The 21,723-nt window shown below is 37.7% G+C and overlaps 1 protein-coding gene across 2 annotated transcripts in view; it reads right to left on the bottom strand.

Annotated features, from left to right (window-relative positions):
• LOC139695305 (GRAM domain-containing protein 2B-like) overlaps nucleotides 1-19,213 on the bottom strand; it is a 568,636-nt gene extending 549,423 nt beyond the window's left edge. Inside the window, exon 1 of one of the 2 annotated variants that reach the window (XM_071594009.1) lies at nucleotides 18,764-19,213. In XM_071594009.1, the coding sequence (XP_071450110.1) occupies nucleotides 18,764-18,840 (77 nt within the window). In that variant the 5' untranslated portion in view covers nucleotides 18,841-19,213. The remainder of the gene's footprint in view (nucleotides 1-18,763) is intronic. The other variant, XM_071594010.1, reaches the window with a different exon arrangement.
• Between the last annotated feature and the right edge of the window lie 2,510 nt (nucleotides 19,214-21,723).

Raw genomic sequence — 21,723 nt, forward strand, 5'->3', positions numbered from 1 at the left:
CAAAGCAACAGCATATTTTCAGTCTCTCTTGAAGAAGGCCTCTGAGAGGGCCGAAAGCTCGAACAATTATCCGTGTGAGTGTCCTTTTAAATGTTGCTATTCTATTCTATTTGTGTTAGCCCATTATTGTGCCGCTCGTGTGAGTTTTTTCGTACAATCGTTTTATATATATATATATATATATATATATATATATATATATATATATATATATATATATATATATATATGTATGTATACATAACGCAAATCACATTCTAGTCTTTCACTATTACCACACCTTGCCTAAAGCTACGGAAGTAGTATTTTCATGCCATTACTCTAATCCAGTGTATAACATAAACCAGGGACAAAAATTTTTATTGTCGGATAATTGGAAACATTCCACTCAAAAGTTTACGCCAAAATCAATTCATGAAGCGTATTGATTGAATGAAACGTCATCGAGCCAAAACTTTTTGGTCACATTTAGTTCTTAACAAATAGTGTTTAACACTCCGCAAGTGTACTTCATCAACTTTGCAGGTCCGTTCAAAGCGTAATAAAAAATTTTGTCACCCCAAACAAAAATGAATGATTCATGTTAAAACGAACAGTTTAAAAAATAAGATCTTGCCAGAAAATTTGAGGAGGAGCTCACAGACCATCAATATGAATGAAAAACACGGAATTCGGTTTTACAAATCGGATGATATGAAATATTGCAACTGTTTCAAAACTGCAAGATAACCTATGCCAGAGTGCACGATGTTTGCGAGAAAACTCATTTGCTCACAAATAAACAGGCATAGACAGACTCAGGCACGAGGGGAAAACTCGCTCCTGATGGAATTAAGGGCTTTAATGGAATTAATTCAACCGGAGGACGTTGATTCGGATCATCTCCTGCATGTAGTGGAAAAGGCGAGAGGGAGCCTTTCCCCGTCCTGGCGAAGAAGGCGAACGGGGAAGGCTTCGGTGACGGAAGAGGTGCTATAACGCGCCCGAAAGCGGGAGCCCCAGACAAACTCGGGCGCTCGCAGGCAGCGAGGCTCCTACCGCCGCTCCTGGATCCGTTGGAAGCTACGGTCGAAATTTCAGGGTGGGACGAGAGAATGAAAGAGAGAGAGGATGTGTAGAGAGAGAAGTTGTGCGTGTGTGTATTTGTGCGTGGAGTGGAGGGGGCGAGTGATGAAGGGGAAGCCGCGCGGGAATATGAAGACCGGGAGGGATTTAACGGAAAAGCCGGGAATACGCGCGGGAATTAGAAGGGTCCGGATCCTCCCACTCCTCGGACGCGACAAACGGCATTGCTAGGTAAATGAGTACCTCTAACGGTAAAACATTCTGGCTCTGCCTTATTAAACTATTTTATAACAAAGGAAGACATTATGCAACAGCCAAACTTAATTCCTCAGAACAACGAAATATAGGTTTAAGAAGAGAAATGTATAAAGATGTCATTTTTTTCCAAAAGATTTAGACTAAGAAACCGCTATAACCCACACCAACCAAGATATAAATATCATAATTCAGCAGGTTAGGCAAATTATTATTAAAAGAAATCTACCGGATTAAAGTAGGTTTTTAATTAACCCGAGAACTACACATTCCTCTACCCCTACGTCTTGACTAACATTATAAATAAATTCATGAACCTCATACTATATATTACAGTAACTCAATCCTATAGCTCTGTATACACTCTACTTCCCTTAATTCTATTCAAAAAGCCTATTTTCCCACCCTCTACCTCGCGCTCCAAGTATTACATTCTCGTCTACAGCATCCAAAAATCTATAAGTACCATCCATTGACTTGTCCTCCCGTCTGCGAATTTACTTCATCAGGTATCTCTCCTCCCCCAATGAATAATACTTCAATCTTCTCCACACCTACCTTTCATAGCCCTCCTTCAATCTACACTAATCCTTCTGCCGTAACGACCAATTTTCTGAATCATATTAAACTGCGCTCCATGTTAATATTTCCATAAAATCCGTGTCTATTAATTCTAAATCCTTCACTGATTGACTTCCGAAATGTCTATTGCACATTCTATCATGCTCTGTATGCTCTCTATTCCTATTTTAATTAAATTAATTGATCTCCGGTATCATTCTCAATAAGTAACTATTGAAGGATTCTTTTTCAAAAACTTGCGATAAGTGCGACAACAATAATTTTAACATAGTCATCCGCTGATGTACGCATAAAAGCGATAATATCATAGTATTACAATCATCCTGGCCTTGATGAATAAGTTTTCTACTGCGAAATTCCCACATTTCGATTCTGTTCGTTGTTCGCCATTATCGTCATTTCTATTTCAATCCGAAAAGTGATTTAGTACAGTTCTCTATACCGTCTTTCCTGACTCAGCTACGTATTATTTTTTAATTGGAAATATTTCTTTGAATCACACTTTTTGTTTTCAACGGAAAGACACGGTGAAATGAAGACAAATGAAATAAGCACGGCATGGAAAAATGTATATACAGTTACCTACAAATGGCGTTTTCTAATTATCTAAGCGTATCTGAACCTACGTCAAGTTATCTCCGAAAAATCGGGATTCTTTATTTTCTAATTGTATTAATTCACATCCAACTTCTTTCACTGCCTAGTTAATAAACAGAAAGAATTACAAAACCACTTGAAATTAGTAAGAGGGCTTTCTGACTTTTTTTTATGTGTGCACGTAATACGTACACACATAAAAAATTTATCAGATAAAACGGAGTGTCTCAAATATTCTTTAACTTTTGAGTATAACCTTCTGTTGGAAAGAAAGAGTATTTGGAAAATAACGCTATCAAAATCACCACCAAAGCTATAGAATTAACTTAAAAAATGAGTTCAAAATTATTCCATTCATGACTCTATCGATCAGATACCAATCCCTTTGAATTTAACCGACACAAATTACCCTTTATTTTCCCAAAGATGCTTCAGTTACACAAATTTCTCATACTCAGTTTTCCAATGGTCGCTCTTATGAAATAGAAAAGACATTTTACTTGTATTTCATGTTTGGAAAGCTAATAGGATCAGAGGAACCGATCCTCTTAATGTGTCATTAGGAATAGGTTCATATTTCAGCATACCCTCATTATTTTACAATAAATTTTACTTATACCCTTAATTGGAGAGGAAGAAGAGTTTTTGATTATGCCCTGAGAATAGCATTTCATATTTTCAGGTAAACAATCCGCTTGCAGCGGTTCGAGATCTTTCTTTCCCTATTCGTCGGCAACTATCATTATGTATATCCTCATCTTTCGAAACCATTAATTCTTTATAATCCACTTTAAACACTCTTTCATTTAAAGAATATATATAATTTTTTAGCTATTTTTATTCATACAATTAAATTTATTTCTTTAGTAATGATCCTGTTAAAAACTAGCAGATAAGGCGTGAAACTCTCATTGATTCGGAATTTTCTAAAATAATCGAAAGGGCTATTTTTTCAGATCTAATCTTTCTATTAACTTATGAATAATAGATACATCATTATCATTTCCTATTTATGTAAACAGACTAGAAATGGGAAAAATATAATTGAATGATGTTTGCTGGTCGTGTTAACCTACATAGATTGTTTTGATATAGTTCTCAGTTAAAGAAAAGTCTAGCATCCCTTTTTTGGAAAACAATGCAAAAAATACTAACAATTAAAAAATAAATCAAATTTTGCTTGTTTTCCTTCATTTATTCACAAAGAAAAGCATATTCTCATAACTTAAACCCACATACAATATTTTACCTTTCGAAATTTAAAGGCTGTAGCATTCATTCAACCAAGTTCCTAGGCTATTTTACAGGGGAGACTAATACAATAGAACCGAAACTCATAAATAGTCGCGATTACATATACAGGTACATATACCTGAACTTATAAATTTTTAAGTAGCAAGGAAGGCATTGAAACACTCATGTATAACAGATTTTTCCAGATCTTCACTTACGATCACATTTACACATACAATAGCTCTCAAACACGACCACAAGAACTTATCAATGCGTAGTTGACCAACCATAGTTTTTACTGCAACAAAGTCATCACGTGTGGGTTCTGCTCAATGTCTACCATAATAATTACTACAGCACTGTATTTTTCAATGCTTTTCAATTCAATCAGAGAAATAAAATTTGAATTGTAGCACCACAGGAATCTCAAACATTTTATGCACGACCTAAACTAATAGTTTAACAAAAATAATTCGAATTTGATGCTGACACCGATCACAAAGATAAGTTGAGGAAAGCTTAATTCCCTAGCAGACTAAAATGAGTTATCCTTTTCCCCTCGCACTATTAGCCACCGCAAAAAGAGAAAAATAATGTAAGGCCCAAGGAAAACCCATTATATAAATGGGTAGTGGCTAAACGTCCCCAGCCTCCCAACCTAGTGGTGGCTTGCAAGGTAAGATCTGAATATACATGTAAGCACCTCACCAGCAGTCCTCAAACTCCCTTGGAGGAACTCCAGCCTCGTATAAAGAGGTTTTTGAAGTTATAAAGCGCCACATGAAAGGCGGTGAACACGAAACGGACCTACAACGGAATAAGGGCCCGGCTTACGTTTGAACAAAGACTCATGGCGCTGCGGAGCCCTCAAAGAAGCTTTTATTCATCCATTTGTGGGATAATCGACAAAGTAGCACAATATAAACTTCACTCACAACACTAACTAAAGAATCAGTGTTTTTATTTGAAGTTCTGATTGAGACTCCTTCATTCCGACGGCTAAACCGCAGGCTATCCTTTTGAAACGATCGACGTAAATATTTGCTAATTTTCAATTCATTCTTTGGATGATCTCACAATCGGCAAAGAGAAATCATGCATTGTACTTGCATGTGTGTGCGATTCAACCCAACCTATAAACATGAAACCATACCCAAATTTATTGTAACCAATGGTTTGAGCCTCGATTGAGTGCAATTCAAATTAACAGGATCGCGAATTAAAACTTCACAGAACATGCTAAATCATGAAAAAATAACGGATTTCCCTTATATTGAGACATTTGAGGAAGAAAGAGGCGATTGGTAAAGATCATGCGTATTTTCTATTTATCGAAATATAAATACTTAGAAAGCTACTTTCGACAGACGCCCATAGTCAATTTGTCATAATTCATTCTCGCCTAAGGGATGACATTTAAGGAAACGATTTCCAGATATAGGCAGGAAAATGTTATGCTGCAGAAATATGCTCTAAATCTCTTGCTAAAGCTATTGAAACGACAATGGCTAGATATCACAATAATTTGGTTTGGCGAATCCTACAGGGTTCATGAAAAAACACCCGACATCCTTAAATGCCATTTTAATGAACACTTGCTTCTTGTCTTCTAAACTTTTACAGAGAGAATAGGATATTGCAATCTAGTTACAAAATGCACAAATATACTCATATGTATATATATATATATATATATATATATATATATATATATATATATTACTAATTTTATTGTACCCCGCGGCAAACTTTTAATTAAAGTAAAATCTCTTGAAAAACTAGTCTCATGTGCATGTCATTTAATTAACTTTCTATTCAACAATTTAAAATACGTTTATGATGAATCTCTCTCCTCCCCCATTATGCCCAATATTCAGCTCAATGCAAGTCTTCCTCTGATGATACTTTGACCATTTAGCATAGCGGTTGGCTTAGCAATGACTACTTTCTAAATATAGTTTAAATTCGACAAGTAGTGATGTTAATTCCAAGTTACTAACGATAACTCCAATACTCTCACGAGTACGCTAAGAATCCTCAGTATTTGCTCTGACTGACAGAACAAACCTGATTATAAATTGAAAGAAATACTTCATTAGGTACAACTTGTGAGAATAAGCTGCCTTTGAATAAAACCTACGGATAAACATATTACATTTACTTGACCTGTAGACAGGATGTCTTACTTTTAACCATTAATTAACCATACATTGACTTCGAGACGCTTGTAGTGCCCATATAATATCTTAAATTTTATGACCTTAAATCTGATATTAAGATATTATTGCATGTGTTTAGGTACTGAAGGTGAGAACCTTCCCTAGACCCTCCTGAAACTTGAAAAATATTACTACTTAAAACTGTTGCCATTGCCTTTGGTCTCCAATGGACTTTTTCATATATCACTGTTCAAGGAATGAATTTATTCTTTCAGACCCACCGCGGCGCAATTAAGAGATAAAGGGCTGGATGGAGAGAGAGAGGGGAGAATAGAGGAAAGGAGGTGGAAGTAATGAAGAGCCCAAGGACCGCTGGTTCAGCATTCGAAGTCCGAAAACCTTCGAATAGATTTTTATGCCGAAACATTATTGGATTCCTTTGTAGTTTTCCCGCCATGAAGCTTAAATCAAGGTTCCGTAAAGCGGCTTCTTTCATTCTGTCATATGGATTCAAGTGAAATTGTCTCAAGCTTCTATTGTCCTTTAAATATTGAATACGAAGAAAAGATCCTGTTCGTCTTCAGAAAAAAGTTGAGATACTTTCAAATACACTATCCTTGGATTATAATTAACGCCTTGTGTTTAATCTAGAGAAGAAGTGCTTGGCGAGAGATTACTGATTCATGCATATATTCATGTATAGTTCATGTATGTATAAATAAATTATTCATACATTTTAGTTTTAGAAATGTAAAACACTCGAAATACAAGAAAAATTTCGTCCGTGCAGATCAATTAGTTGTTATCACAAGAGACACTAATTAAGTTTCTTCGGTAACTCTTGAAAAAATCATCACACGGTAACTTTTTGAAAATCATTAAATTATTTCAAAATTCGAAGTAAGTCAACAATGCCAATATAATTTTAACCAACAGGGCTTAGGAGAACAATGTAAAGTAGGGGAAAAGTAAAATACAGTTCCACCAACTCGTCTCTCGAAACATAGATATATTTTTTGCGTCAATATCAGGATAGAAGCCGTTATGCACGCAAATAAGAATTTTTACGATGTTCTCTATCGCACTGAAACGAACTAGAAAGGCCAACAGATCAAGATAGTGGAAATTTTGCACACAAAAAGCCAATTACTGAAAAGAGTGAAGAAAAAGGTCTCTCTTGAGTTTTTTGTGATCGGATATTCGCTTTATCTTCTAGTTTTAAATATTCACTTCCATTGGAATTTTATAATGGCAAGGAAATGAGAATAAAAGGGATGGTAGAAAGTGGAGTAGGAATGAAAGTTGGGGAAATCATACATTCAGTTAGATTTGAAAATGATCCATTTTTGGTCAGCCAGTTACACAAGGGGTAACAAGTATTGATGAACGCCTTAGAGGATCTGTGCAATAGGTATGGGATAAGAGTAATTGTAATCAAAACAAAAGTTATGAGGTTTTTGAGACAGAGTAAAGCTAACTTAAAACCTAAAATAGGAGTTTTTATCCTGGAGCAGGTGGAACAGATAGTTTACGCATCTGGAAAGTGCATATGATCAAGTTGGTCACAGTAGTCTGGGCATAATAAGAACAGCTGCGTTTGGCAAAGAAGATTTAAAAAGGAGGGAATCGATGATACGGACATTGAGTAAGGATATTAAGAAAATACTTGAACTCTTTGGCATGGAGCGTGGTTTTGTACGGCGCAGAAACGTGGTCGTTGAAGCAAGATGATAGCGATAGATTGGAGGCTTTTGAGACGTGGTTGTGGAGAAGGGTCGAAAAGGTAAACTTGACGGAAGGGAAAACAGATGACGAAATGCTAAGCATGGTTAAGGAGAAGAGAGGATTGTTGGGAAAAATTCAAAGGGGGCAGGAAAGATGAATGCAGAGTATTTAGATTGGTGATGGAATGCCGAAGACTGTGATAAAGCGGATGGCGTTAAGTAAACGAGGAAGGGGTAGAGAAAGGATAGGAATGTTGGACGGAATGAAGGGAGGAAAGAAGTATGCAGAATTTAATGGTTTATCTTACTGTCGTAGTTTTCGTTTTATCTGGCGAGTCTATTAAATATAGAAGTGTACAGTTTGTGCCTATCCAAAACCTTCCTTAATAGGTAGAGTGCTAAATACAAATAATATTGACAATATGGTAAGCATAGTATAATTATTAATAATATTCAACTTTTAAAATAATGAGAAATACAACAATGAACGAGCGCGCGCAGAAATTAACTAGTAAAGCGCCTTAAAGAAGTGTTAGGAACCCGAACATTTACATATTAGTTTGTTTCGTGTTTTTGTTTTGTCTAAGAATTCCTGCTACGTATACTGTTATTAAGTATTTATTTCAAAAAAATTTCCTCCTCATTTTTTTACTTTATAGGTTGCCTTAAAAAAGGAGAGATATCATAAAAAACAAAATTACGACTGAAACCCATGTGCTTAAATTCATTTACGAATAGGAATCCACCGTCTCAAAACATTTACACTGGTTTTACGCAATAAATCTTACAACTGGCAAATATTTTTTACCGCGCAGATTTACCGCAAGACAAAGATATTTAATCATAAAAAATAATTGTTCTTTGTTTTCCTGTGATGAAGATAATGCAGGAAAAATAAAAATTTTAGCTGAGACAGTGCTGAGAAGACTCCATTGAAGGGCAATGTCCAAGAGTTCTTAAATTACTTTCCAGAGTCTACTTACCTCTAATTAAAAAAGTTTGTATCAAGAGGATATTTATTTAAGTTTATTTTAATTTAGTTTAAAATTCGAGTATGTTACGACTCATGTCAAATCAATATGATCCCTATGTGCAATATTAGTTTTTAGGGAAAGGGTATCATTGCACAATGGTAAGGCGACTTATAAGAGAAGGGGGAGGGTTAGGAATTATCTATTTCCTTGCTTTTTGAAAAAAAAGAGAAAAATTGGTGTGAATATTGAATTAGACTGTCGAAATGGATGTACAAGGGGAAAGGAAAAGCTGAGGAATTCTCTTAAAGCACCAAAACGGAGAGTTTCAATTAAATGTCTCATGAATAAGATCATTGAATTCACATTTAATACGAAAAATAAATATATACTCATACATTCCTAATGTCATGGGCTAAATTCCCTTCTAGTTTCAATAATATACTGTAACTCTACCGGGAAAAAGTAATCCTTCAATTTAATATGCTTTTCATTGAAAACTAATTTATCTTAGGCACATAGAGGATTTACGTAAATTGCTGAGTTTCACGCTAAATTATATGATGGTGATGAAAGGTGCACCGCCGAATGATAAAAAATCAACATGACTGGGAAGAAAGGATCCACTTCTTAATTGCAGTGCGATGATCTAGTGGAGTCGTTTTCCCTCTCTTCTACCAGAAATCACAATGTCCAGAGACTACTCTGACCTGAACACATGAAAATTTGCCACTATGCGTGTAATTCTCGTGCTGCCTAAAACACCAAGGGAAGCTACCCTTTAGAAACCAGGAACGGCATTTCCAAAGCGTTCCCTCCACCTGCTGGCGCGGTCTTAGAAAAAGACCCGATTGTCGCAAGTCAGAGAACGGTATTGTTGGTCGACACTGACTCCTTGCCTTGCGACCAACGAAGATACCCGGTTACCGCATTCATGGCGCGTGCCTTCCCATCATCCTCACGGTCACTTGGCAAATTAAATTTTAACGCAGGGCCTCAAAAAAATCCTCGTTTCCTGAATTCAAACTGCCGACGCCCCTAAAATCCAATCGACCAGCTCGCTCGCACAAGCGAGAATGGAGCGTTCATTCCATTTGATGAGAATTTACATGGTTTGACGAAATGAGTGGTTGCTTTCTCCTCTTTTAATGGGCAAATAAGACACGCTGGACGAAATTTGTTTTGGAATTAATCAACTCTACGATTCTAAGGCACAAAGCAGCGGTTTAATTTAAAGACTAAATTTACAGAATGTCAAAGCCATTGAAAATAATCACAGACTTTGTTAGGGCACTAGAATAATTATATTTAATACATTTATTACTTGCAAAACGGTGCCAATGGACTTCTTCTTTCTTTTAAATGTAGCTATAGCATTGGTATTCAAGTAATAAATTGAATTTTAACTAGAGTTTTAAATTATCCCATTTCTAGAAGGGTTAATTTTCTTATTGGCTCTTAAAATTCGAAGATAGTATTTGAAAAAGTTTTTCTTTACTTTATTTCCTCCGATTCTACAACTTAAGATGTCGTGGAAGGAAAGTAGTAATCCAGGCCTTCAATAAGTTCAATTTTAGATTTTGTTTGCCATGGGGTCCACTTCTTTGTTTGCCAAGCGCAGGGTCTACTTGTACACTGATTAAGTTCAAGGCACAACCGGTTGTGTTAAATTAAATCATTAGGTACTTCCTTCCTTCCATGATAGTACAACGGTGTACTTTTCTTATTTCTGAGGAACATAATTTAGGACATTAATTAACGCTTCACTGAATAGATTAGCGATGAATAAAAGAAATTGGCAAAGAATGAGTGACAAAATTATTGCATTAATATTGGCATATCTTTAGCTCATTATTATCATAGTTTATCATATAACTGGCAGCAATGAAGTTCATAAGCAGTTCACTGCTGCAAAATTTCATTATTTCAGCTTAATTTTCCGGGAGTTAACAGGAAAACTTATTAAGTTTTGTGCATTAATCTCTTTAAAACTACAAATAAAAGAAAACAAGGAATGCAATAAAGCTCCAAAAAAAGGAAAATACGGAAATTTTCGTCTTTTCATCTGACGGACAGTGAATTTCGTCGGAAGACAAACAACGTTTCCCTTACCAAATTAAAATTTTTTGCCAAAAGCCTACCAATCACACTTATTTTGTGTTCTTGCCTTTCATACCGAATAGACATATAATTCCTTCCCTATTTGTTACGAGTATTCATCGACGTATGATTTTTCAAAAGAAAATTCGTCCATTTGGGCAAAGTCTCGGAGAACTACACCGAAACGAGATAGAATTCCGTTTCTAGGAATAAGTCGAACGAAATTGAGAAAAAAAATCCCCAGCACGACCAAGGCTTCACGTTGTCCTGAATTTTATGTCTCCTGATGTTGGCCACGGCATTGAACACCAACAAAGCCACTGTAGAATACTAAAAATAGTCCCAAAACCATTTTTAGTACTTCCCAGTGAATTTGTAGTTACTAAAATTATTTCAAAAAAAACGAGAACAGTATCATCCTAAACTGAATTTTGACGAAGTGTTTAGATAAAAAATGTTTGTTCTATCGATTCCGACCAAAAGGTATTTGATTCAAAATGGTAATTTGACTGGACCATAATATAAAAGAAAGCTACTTTTGAAATTGAATGGGACGTCGAAATCCGTCAGTCTCTGTAATCATGTTTGATTCAGCTGTTTCCGCAGCTTTGTTCCGTTGTAAACCTATCACATATTTCACACTCTTGACTCTGTACTCCCCAAAACATATTAAATCGAAAGCTTTAATTTCATAAATTGCATAAGAAATTCTCCATTGAGCGCTTAAAATCCATTTCAGCGCTGAATAACCCTTTATTTCAGACGTGAATTCTACTAAACACACGCATGCCCAGTTAGTTGAAAAAGATGATCAAAACATTACATAAAGCCGAATGTCACCAAATTATGACTTAGTTGTTCCAAATTTTAATAGCTTTGTAGATTATTTTGCATAGAAAGTAAAGATATTTTAAGTTTTCCATGATCAAGAAAGCAAATTCAAACGCCAAGATAGGAATTGAAAAATTAGAGTGAAATTATAGATTCTTATTCGGTAAGCACATATGGAAGTGAAGATAAACGAGAGCAATCATATTCTGTTAGGAAATTTGAGATAGAAAAAGAAATAACATAGAGAAGGGAAGAACTACATATGATGACTGAGACAGGAGATAAAGAAGTCGTCATGATAATGTGTCTAGTTTTTCAATATTTGTATCCTAAATGGTTTCTCTGAATACACATTCACACACACACATATATACACACACACACACACATATATACACACACACACACACACACACACACACATATATATATATATATATATATATATATATATATATATATATCTTCGCTCTTCGGCGACGCACAAATTCTGAAGACGACAGCCGAGTCGTCGAAACGTCAAATAACATATTGTGAGTGTCCTTTCTTTGTGTCTCTATAGTCTAAAAATCTACATCTGTGTTTATATATGTATATATATATACTATATATAAATATATATATATATATCCTCCCAAATGCATATGTACATCCCAACGGTAGATCTGGTGATTAGGGTGGGTTGGTCATCACACCGGTCTTAAACCACTCGCCGCTCCTACAAAGTTTGGTACGTGATGGCAGAGATCACCCAGTACTAAGCCCGACGGCGTGTGAAATTCACACATCAGGGTGAGGGGGCCAGTTTCTCTCCCTCTACTAGTTATTATTTCCCAGAAAAATCTGGCGCCCGAAAAATGGCACAGCTTGTGTGGAGCTGCGGGTGAGCAGAGAGCTTGCTTGGAAATGGAACTCGAGCCCTCCGGTCAGTAGTCAACACTCTTCTTTGGCGACCCTTGGACTACCGCGACCCGCCATGTTAACGTATACATATGCACAAACATATACAGGCACGCGTTTCCTCGAATGAGATTTCCTCGCCGGGTTAGCGAAACCTTCCCCAGACTTCTCCGAAGCATTATACTTGCCACAATATCGTAAACAGTTGATCTGTGGTACCCGAAGAATCAAACTATTTCAGTGGGCGAACGTCCATTGCGAACACTTTCGATAATAGCGGCTCTTCGATTGTACTCCGCACTTGTACGTAACATCTCGGCCAGTTTGAGGTTATGGCTGTTTACTAGATGCCTATAGCTTTCAAAAACGCCAATCGCGACCTCCAGTGGAACTACACTAAGGCGGAAGATTCAAATTGAAATTTGTCCGGATCTAAGCGCCGAACCCTGTGCATGTTACATTAAGACGACAGCGAAATGAAGCTATTTATATGATGCATTATTGAGAGCATAATTTTAAAATTATAATATCATACATTCGATTCTACGATGCAATAAATACTTCTTTAACCCCACTCTTGAGTTCATCCGCGAGCTATGGGGAGTTTTATAGCGCACAATAATACAAATGCTTAGTAAGGATTATTTTGGAAGACTGGTGTTCGGGTGATACGAGCTTTGAAAATTGATTTAGAGAAGGATGGGAAAATCCAAGTTTTTGCCTAGAATGATTGAAAAGGATTTTAAAGTTGGGCAAATATTGATAGGTGGCATAAGAAAGCGACATCCAAGTTACCCTAAGATGATATTTCTAGTTGGGTGTACGCTGAAGGAAATTCTGTAAGGGAAAAGCTTAAATACGTGAAGGATTTGAAAAATTAAAAAGCTTCACAGAGAGAAAATATGTTAGATTTTTCGTATTCCTCTAAATTTTGTTAATAGCAAGCTAAAATATAATTAACACTAGCAAAATGTGTTAATATTTGATAGATAATTGAATTCATTTACAGTGGTTACAATGAATTATTGTTCATTTACCAATGCGTGAGAAAAGGTTTGATTTATCTGAGATAGCAATCGGAAGCTGCATGAAGTTTCGTGGAAAGGTTTGATTCCAGGAGTTGGCCAATTTTTCTACCTATAATCTATTTTCTAGGTTCCTGCAAGCCACGCAGAGAAAAAATTTAGTAAGGTACAAAATTCTCCGGTAAGGACGTGGGATTTTATGTGCCATCCGTCTATCCTTAAACCCAGAACCCTTAACGAAGCCGAATTTATCTTGGCCCGTCATCCTTCGAACCGCTGTCGAGCACTAATCCTTTAACGCATCTGTAATGACCCATATAACCTTACTTTTCACATCCCTCCAACGCCAACTTTCAAAAACTCAGCCTCCTAGCCCATTACGGAAACCCCGAATTTCAAGATGTAAGATTATTATTACGTGAAAGTTGTACAGTAAAGGGAAGGTTACATTCTCCTCCATACCCATAATTCAAGAGACACCAATCGCAACGCTTATCCGCTAGCCTCAGTGACAAAGTTTCGGAGCTGAAAAAAATTACCCTTCGTATCAAAGCTTTACCAATCTTTTCCCAACATTAACAGAAGGACCTTTTCATGAACCTCATTCTTATCAAGGACCTTAGGTAGAACGGAGCACAGTTCCTCCCTTAATACCCTTACTACTTCTACCCCTTTTCGTAGAAAACACTTCCTGGATAGGTGAACCATTCTACTTACCCTAGTTTATGCTTCCCAACTTTAATGTTTACCTTAGTCTCCCAATTTCTGGAAAATTTCATCACCTTATGACTGATTTTATGGTAAGATTATGATATAGTTTTATCTCATTCCCATCTCACTGGCTCTATTATGGCGATCTCGAGTTGCTAATTGGTTAGGACGCTGCGATAGAAAAGTAACACCTTTTAGACATTCTACCTTAATATATCAATATTTTGATTTGATTGGTTCTTCAGCTAATTTTATTCCCACTGTATTCCTACTATTCTTTTACCATTCCTTTTGCCTGTAAGATTCTACAAATACAACAGTCACATTAATATTAGACTATGTACAACAGAACAATTAAATCCCGTATAATCAGGGCGAGCATTGAGTACTTTTTTTAATGCCCTGGTGTCGACAAATATTCTTACTATGATTTGAATTTAAGTCTAGAACGAAAACTGTTAAAATTTCAAAGTAATCAGTGTAATGGCACATGCGTTAAAGATTTTGGCAGGAGTAATCTCACCTAGAATAGAGAAGAAAGTATTTGAGGGCCAATTAATATTAAAAAGGAGTAGAGGAACAAGAGAAGCTGTTCTTTCTCTCAGATTTATTATGTATAAAAGGATTCAGAAATATAAACCCATCTATATCACTTTCATATGACTGGAGAAAACCTTAACAACATGGACTAGAATATGATGCTACGTCCCCTAACGGAAATTAGAATGAACGGCATCCATAAGAGATTGATGCACGATTTACATAGAGAACAGCAGGGCGGAAGTTAAAATGATGTGTGGCAGGGTTGATCAAAACCGCCCTTACATTTACATTGCATATTAAGAAGAAAATTAAATGCGATCAATAAGAGGTGGCGTACAAATTCAATGAGGAAGAGTAAGTATGCTAAATTATTTTTATTATTATTATTAAAAATACACATGTGCTGATAGACATTGTCAGGTGGCACACAAGTCCCAAATAATTGCAAAAGATAATACATAAAACTAGACTTCAAAACACAAATCTCTTTAACAAAACAAGTGAATCCCCATCCCATTTACAACCATTTATCAGCAAGAAAAAAAAAAGATAAATTTAAAAAAAAAAATTAAGCTATTACATATAATACCATACACCACACATTAATCAAATTATTACATATATGCCTTACATCTATTCTTAAAAGTATACACTCTGTTAGGAAAGGGCTCGAATATTTGGAAAATATAGCTATACTTGCAGAAAAGTAAGAACTCCTGACAATAATACATTCTCCAACATGAAGAAGGAGTACAATATAAGTTCAATATTAGGATAAACAAGACTAAAACTAAATAAATACTTTAGTCAAAGTGGGGAAGAAAATCTTCAAATAAGACTATTGGAAGGCAGGCTGACAAAAGTGGAAGTGTTTTACTATTTAGGCAGGATCCACAGCAATTTAAGAAGCAAGAGGGATATAGTATGGTGGATTGGAATGTCGAAGAAGGTTTTCTAACAGAAACAGCAACTACTGACAACAGCAAGTACCAGCACAGATATAAGGAAACGATCGTTCAAACTTATAAATAGAGTCTCCTTTTCCAGGAATGTTAGACGTGGACGATAAGGGAAGGAGAGAAAAAATTAAACGATGAAAATGAAATAGTTAGACAAAGTAACAAATAGGGGACTTTGAAGAAAGGGTAGAGAGAAAAACCTATGGAGGATACCCACAAGAAGAAGAGGAAAATTAATTTATTGGACATATCCTGAAGCCAGATATTCTATTGAAGACCAACGCAGAAGGAGAGATAGAAAAGAGAAATAATAGAAGAAGGTAAAGAATGAACTTGAAAGGGAGTGAATGGTAATTTCGAGAATGAATATGAGATAATGAAGAAATGACAAGAGAACTGCTACAAATCAATCCTCGACTTGTAGATCCAAGACATGATGAGCAACCTTGACAATTATGAAGAGTTTTTACGCACGTAGGCTTCTGAATTAGGAATATTTTCACCATACTACACTATTCAAATCAATTCTCGACCGTTTCCTTTAAGGTGCAGGTTTCAAAACCATGCAACATTTTATTGCCTATCAATTTCTTCCTTTAACTTCTCTTCAAGTCTTTTCCTCTCAGTCATCCGTTCAATTTGAAAACTTTTTGCCGATCCATTTCCACCTTAAACACCAACATCACTCCCCAAATATATTAATTACAATACTCATTTTCTTTTCAAAAGTCTGCCCAAATATTGGAATCGTTCCACCCCCCTCAGTTATAAAGTTTTACCTTGCAGCATGATGCAGCTGAACTTAAATTTCATTTAGACAAAAATGTATTACAGTTATAACAAAGATCCCTCTTTGTGAGAGGAGAGGGAGCTTGATCATTTGAATGTTCGCAATTCGATTCGACAATGTTTGGGTAATAACTCGCAATGGCTCCTCCAGACTTTACGATTCTAAGGACATGTCTCCAACTCTCTCTACCGTTGTTGGAAGAATCAACAGTACACAATGACCCGATTTCATATTCCAAAACAAAGACCGCTTCATCGCGTCGTCACGTGCAGTGGCAAGCACACGCGAGCATGCTCGCCTCGTAACTCTTTGCAGCAGGCGCGGTCGTATAAACGTCACGCGCGCTATGTGATTGTGACGAACGACAGAAGAAAGTACGTTCCCTTCCCAACCTCTCGGAATAGTCCTGCGACTGTATCCCAAGTAAAAACAAACACACAAAAGAGTTCAAGGCCGGGATTCTTTCTTCACCAGCACGCAGCCCGGGAAGTATCCGCCCGGCCGGCAATATCAAACTCTGTTCACGTAAGTAAGGGTATCATTTAGAGACGCGTGTTCACGAGGGTAGAATGTTTTCATGAACTCTAACACGGCTCAAAAGATGGGAATGACATTTTATCTTAATGTCTCTCACATCTAATTAATATATTTCATTTACTATGCGGCTAAACTAGTCTGTTTTATTCACAAAGTTTGCGTATGGCTATCAAACGAAATAAAACAGAACAATTCTATTCAGTCAACCAAAGCAAAAATTTTTCACCGAAAAAAGTAGGGTAGAAGTTCAGTGAACTATTCGGCAATCGACTAGTTGTTAGGTCACCCGGTGGTTAAAGATATTTTATCGAATGTTTCCGTGAAAACAAAGAGGACTTTAATTAAAAGAACACTAGGACTAATAGGGTACTCGGATAACTGAGATGATACAGAACCAATAAATTATTAATCAGAAATCCCTAGCATGCCAACACGACCACTATGTACATCCAATCTGGTGCTTGAATCGTCGTTGACCCCTTGGGCTAGACGGCGAGTACTGTAGCTTAAGGAACAATATGTAAAGGCTACAGGTCTATTAAAAATACTATGGTTCACCCAATTTCATGAAAGTTACAAAGAACTAGAATCAATTTCTGTTCCTGCGTCATTTACATAGGACAGAATGTAAATTACAAAATTTTATATCACGAATTTATAAGAATGAGAAATGAGGCTCGGAACGAGTGAGGTAATCTTTATATGCTGAAAACACTCGCTGTCGGCAGCGCTACACAGTTTACAGTTATGAACACACCGGTTTGAACTGTCCACTCGGGAAATACACAACGTCGTTAAGGCCACACGAAGTGGCCGAGACGCCGGAAGATTAAAAAATAAATAAATAAATAAAATGAAATCGAGGGAAAGAAACAGGAGTTTTGAGGGGTGGGAGAGTAATAAAGGGGAGAAAACAAACGGTGTGCGAGGTGGGTCGGGAGCGTGGGAGGTAAGAGGTGAGGGGAGATATGTCGGGGAGGGGGTTGGCCGGGGGCGTTCGATAGCCATAGAAGGACCGGCTTTCGCCCCCCGCCCTCGCGAAGGCAAAACTGTGGAGTCAAAAATTGGCCCACACTATCGTCGCTTCGAGGAGAACACGACCGAGTCGGCAATGGGACGTGCGAAGGGGACGAGAAAACTGCCTGGCGGTTTTGTTTCCCCACCTCTCTCACCCCGCTTCCTCCTTCCCGACTCCCTTACAGCCAACATCCTCCAGGCCCGAAAACCCTAACCCTCCTCCCCGCGGAGGGGCAGGAATCCCTTTCGGACCGCCTGGGAATTTTTTGGACTCTCCTTACTCACTCGGAAAGGGAGGAGGGCATGTGAATGAGCACTATAGATGCAACGCGGGAATGGCTCCCGATTGCAATGAAAACTTTCGACGCTATTCACATTTGATACTAACCCTAAATACACATGTACAATCGCACGGATTGATGCAGAAACTTGGGAAATCAGAAGGGAAGTAAACAAGATCGCATTCGCATGGCTGGCTTTTTGGAAAGGTACACAATTAAAAATCATATTAAAAAAACAGTAACGAAAATAGCGTGAGTTTTATCAATACCATATTTAATATAGAACAGGATAGTTGAAATTTCTCAAATCAAAACAACATTTTGACATTTTAAGTGATATGCTAAATATAGAATAGTAAGGATAGGAACGAGAAGCAGAAATTAATAATATAGAAAAAGAAAAACATACAGATAGCTTGAATAGGCGACTAGAGAGAGTAATATTTAGATAAATGAAGAGCTATCCATTGAAAGCTAACTCACCGCTTGGGCCTCCTACGAATACCGGTTTTCTTGGGGGCCGCGGCGGCCCCCTCCTTGCCCGGTGACCCTCGGGGCATGGGCCGTGTCCATCGCCGACCGGCGGCTTACGGGACGGGAGAAGACGCCCAGCCCTGCGACGAACCGATGGGGGAACACCGAACGCACACTCCGGCGGAACCGGCAGCAAGGTTTGAAATGAATACGCGGAAGTAAAGCTCTCTCGACGAAGGGTATTTAGCTAAGGACAAGCTGGATATGACACGGTTGGACGACTAAAGGAGAAGAGTTTTTTAGGATGTGCTCTATATTTTTATTGTGTTACTTTACCGGGTGGCGTCTAAACGGTTGAGGGAGAGGGGAAGCTAAGAGACGCCCCTCCGAGAGACGTGACCCTTCCGATTCCTCAATCCTGCCTCGACCACGGCCGTGACACGAGTGATGGCAGAAGACCACAGCTGACGGCCAGGGACGGAGCCAGCGCCTCTGGCGGTGAGGGGAACGGGCACAGCCGCATCGGTTAAGGGTATTGATCCGGGGGAATTCACCCCCTCTCCCGACCGCTGGCTCCCTCGTTCCCAGCCCCACTCCTCCGTCTGTCTACTCCTTAACCCCCACTACCCCCGGCGGGGGAACGCCTCTCTCGTCCCATCCTCCGTCACGCTCCAAAAAAACTGCAATCCCCCACTCCCGGAACGTCTCGGAGACTCTCCCAACCTATCCCCTATCCCTTCTTCTTATCCCACATATCCACATACTTCTCATGGATTCATTTTATTTCCCGGAAAAAAATTAAAGTAAATATCGAGGTATTTTTGTGAATTTGTGTATGAATGCAAATCAATAAAGTAAAAAATTGGGTGTGAGTATGTGTGTGTCTATATATGTGTGTGTATATATATATATATATATATATATATATATATATATATATATATATATATATATATATATACATTCAAACACGAAATCCCGCCAAACGGCGAATAAATTCTCATATATACAGAAACATATATAAGGAAAAGGGATAGGAACACGTATAAAGGACGAACACAATAGAGGTGGGGAAGGCGGAATCGAACGGATCACAAGAGTAAAAATATCTCCTCAACCGGGACTCGAACACCGGATCTTTCCACTTGCCGGGCGGGCTAAGAGCATCCGCCCGGCAAGTGGAAAGACCCGGTGTTCGAGTCCCGGTTGAGGATATATTTTTACTCTTGTGATCCGTTCGATTCCGCCTTCCCCACCTCTATTGTGTTCGTCCTTTATACGTGTTCCTATCCCTTTTCCTTATATATGTTTCTGTATATATGAGTATTTATTCGCCGTTTGGCGGGATTTCGTGTTTGAATGTGTATTTGGCCAATGTGGCTCATCTCTTTCTTCTGGCTATGCGTGCCACGAAACGCACTGTTCTTTTCCTGTATGATGTTGTATTAATTCTAACCACTGTCCTTTCCTCTTGTGTATTGTCTATTTCTCCTTTGGTGGGTGAAACAGCCCCCTGACGCCATCTCTTGGCTAAAGAATCGGGGCGCTTGGCGACATATTAGACCCACGGATCTCAGGGTAAATTACATATCCTCGATAGCTCAAGTGGTTAAGAGCATCCGCCCGGCAAGTGGAAAGATCCGGTGTTCGAGTCCCGGTTGAGGAGATATTTTTACTCTTGTGATCCGTTCGATTCCGCCTTCCCCACCTCTATTGTGTTCGTCCTTTATACGTGTTCCTATCCCTTTTCCTTATATATGTTTCTGTATATATGAGTATATATATATACATATATATATATATATATATATATATATATATATATATATATATATATATATATATATATAATGATGTATGTGAAGTTAACACTAGCGAATAAAAACACAGCAACACACAAAAACAGAAAAGAAAATCTCACGTTTTCGAATTTTCGGTGGTACAAGCCACCTTCCTCAAGGAAGAGAAGGAAGGAGCTCACTCGTCCCATCCTCCGTCACGCTCCGAAAAAACTGCGATTCCCCACTCCCGGAACGACTCGGAGACTCTCCCAACCTATCCCCTATTCCTTCTTTTTATCCCACACATCCCCATTAATGTTGGTGGGAGAGGATAAGGTAGGCAATTCTAAGATGAAAATAGCCCCTTCCCCAGAGATTGAACCACGGACCTTAATTTTTAAGAACCGTTCCCTGACCATCGCTCGGCCATCGGCCCAGACAGAGTACATGCATGTACATGATGATATGTGTTCTGTATTCAAGAAGGACTCTGTGAAAATTTACATATTTGTACATTTTTATATGATATGAATACATATTTATCTTATTTTAATAGTTAGTGTCCAAAAGTCCTAGGGTGTGACTTCGAAAGTTCATTGGCCTGGCGGTCTTAATATCCGATGAGTACCATTCATATTTCTAGTTGGAGTCAATTAAGAGCCAAAAAATTAACACCCGTGCGTTTTTAATATCCAGCTTAACCTTTTAACCTATCATATCCGATAGGGTAACAGCACGAACAAAAACGTACGTTTGAATATCCGCGTAATAATTTCTAGATAAATTATTTCACGATCATTACGTCTCTTTTTGATCTTTTACAGAGAATCTTTCAAATTTATTTATTAATATTTTTACATCGTTTTATTGACATAATTAATGGTTATTAACCCTTGCTATTGTTTTGACTCAACTATTCACTCCTTTTATATCCAAATATCTTCAGGCATTCATTCTTTCCATTTTCGCATCCGTCATTATTTGTATCACGTCCTTATTTCATCCGGATTCTTCTTTTGCTGTCCTTCCCTTTCACCTTTTCCACAAAAATGGGAGTGTCCCAGAATATTTCGGATGAGTTTAGTCTTCCTTCTTATATTGTTTTCATCGGGCTTATTTCCATTTCCACGCTTAGTGAAAATTCCTCGTTGGTCAATGATCCATCCGTCTTAACTTCTTCATCCCTTA

The sequence above is a fragment of the Hetaerina americana genome, unplaced genomic scaffold (assembly GCF_022747635.1).
Source record: "Hetaerina americana unplaced genomic scaffold, ioHetAmer1.1.p SCAF_6, whole genome shotgun sequence".
Taxonomy (NCBI): Eukaryota; Metazoa; Arthropoda; class Insecta; order Odonata; family Calopterygidae; genus Hetaerina; species Hetaerina americana.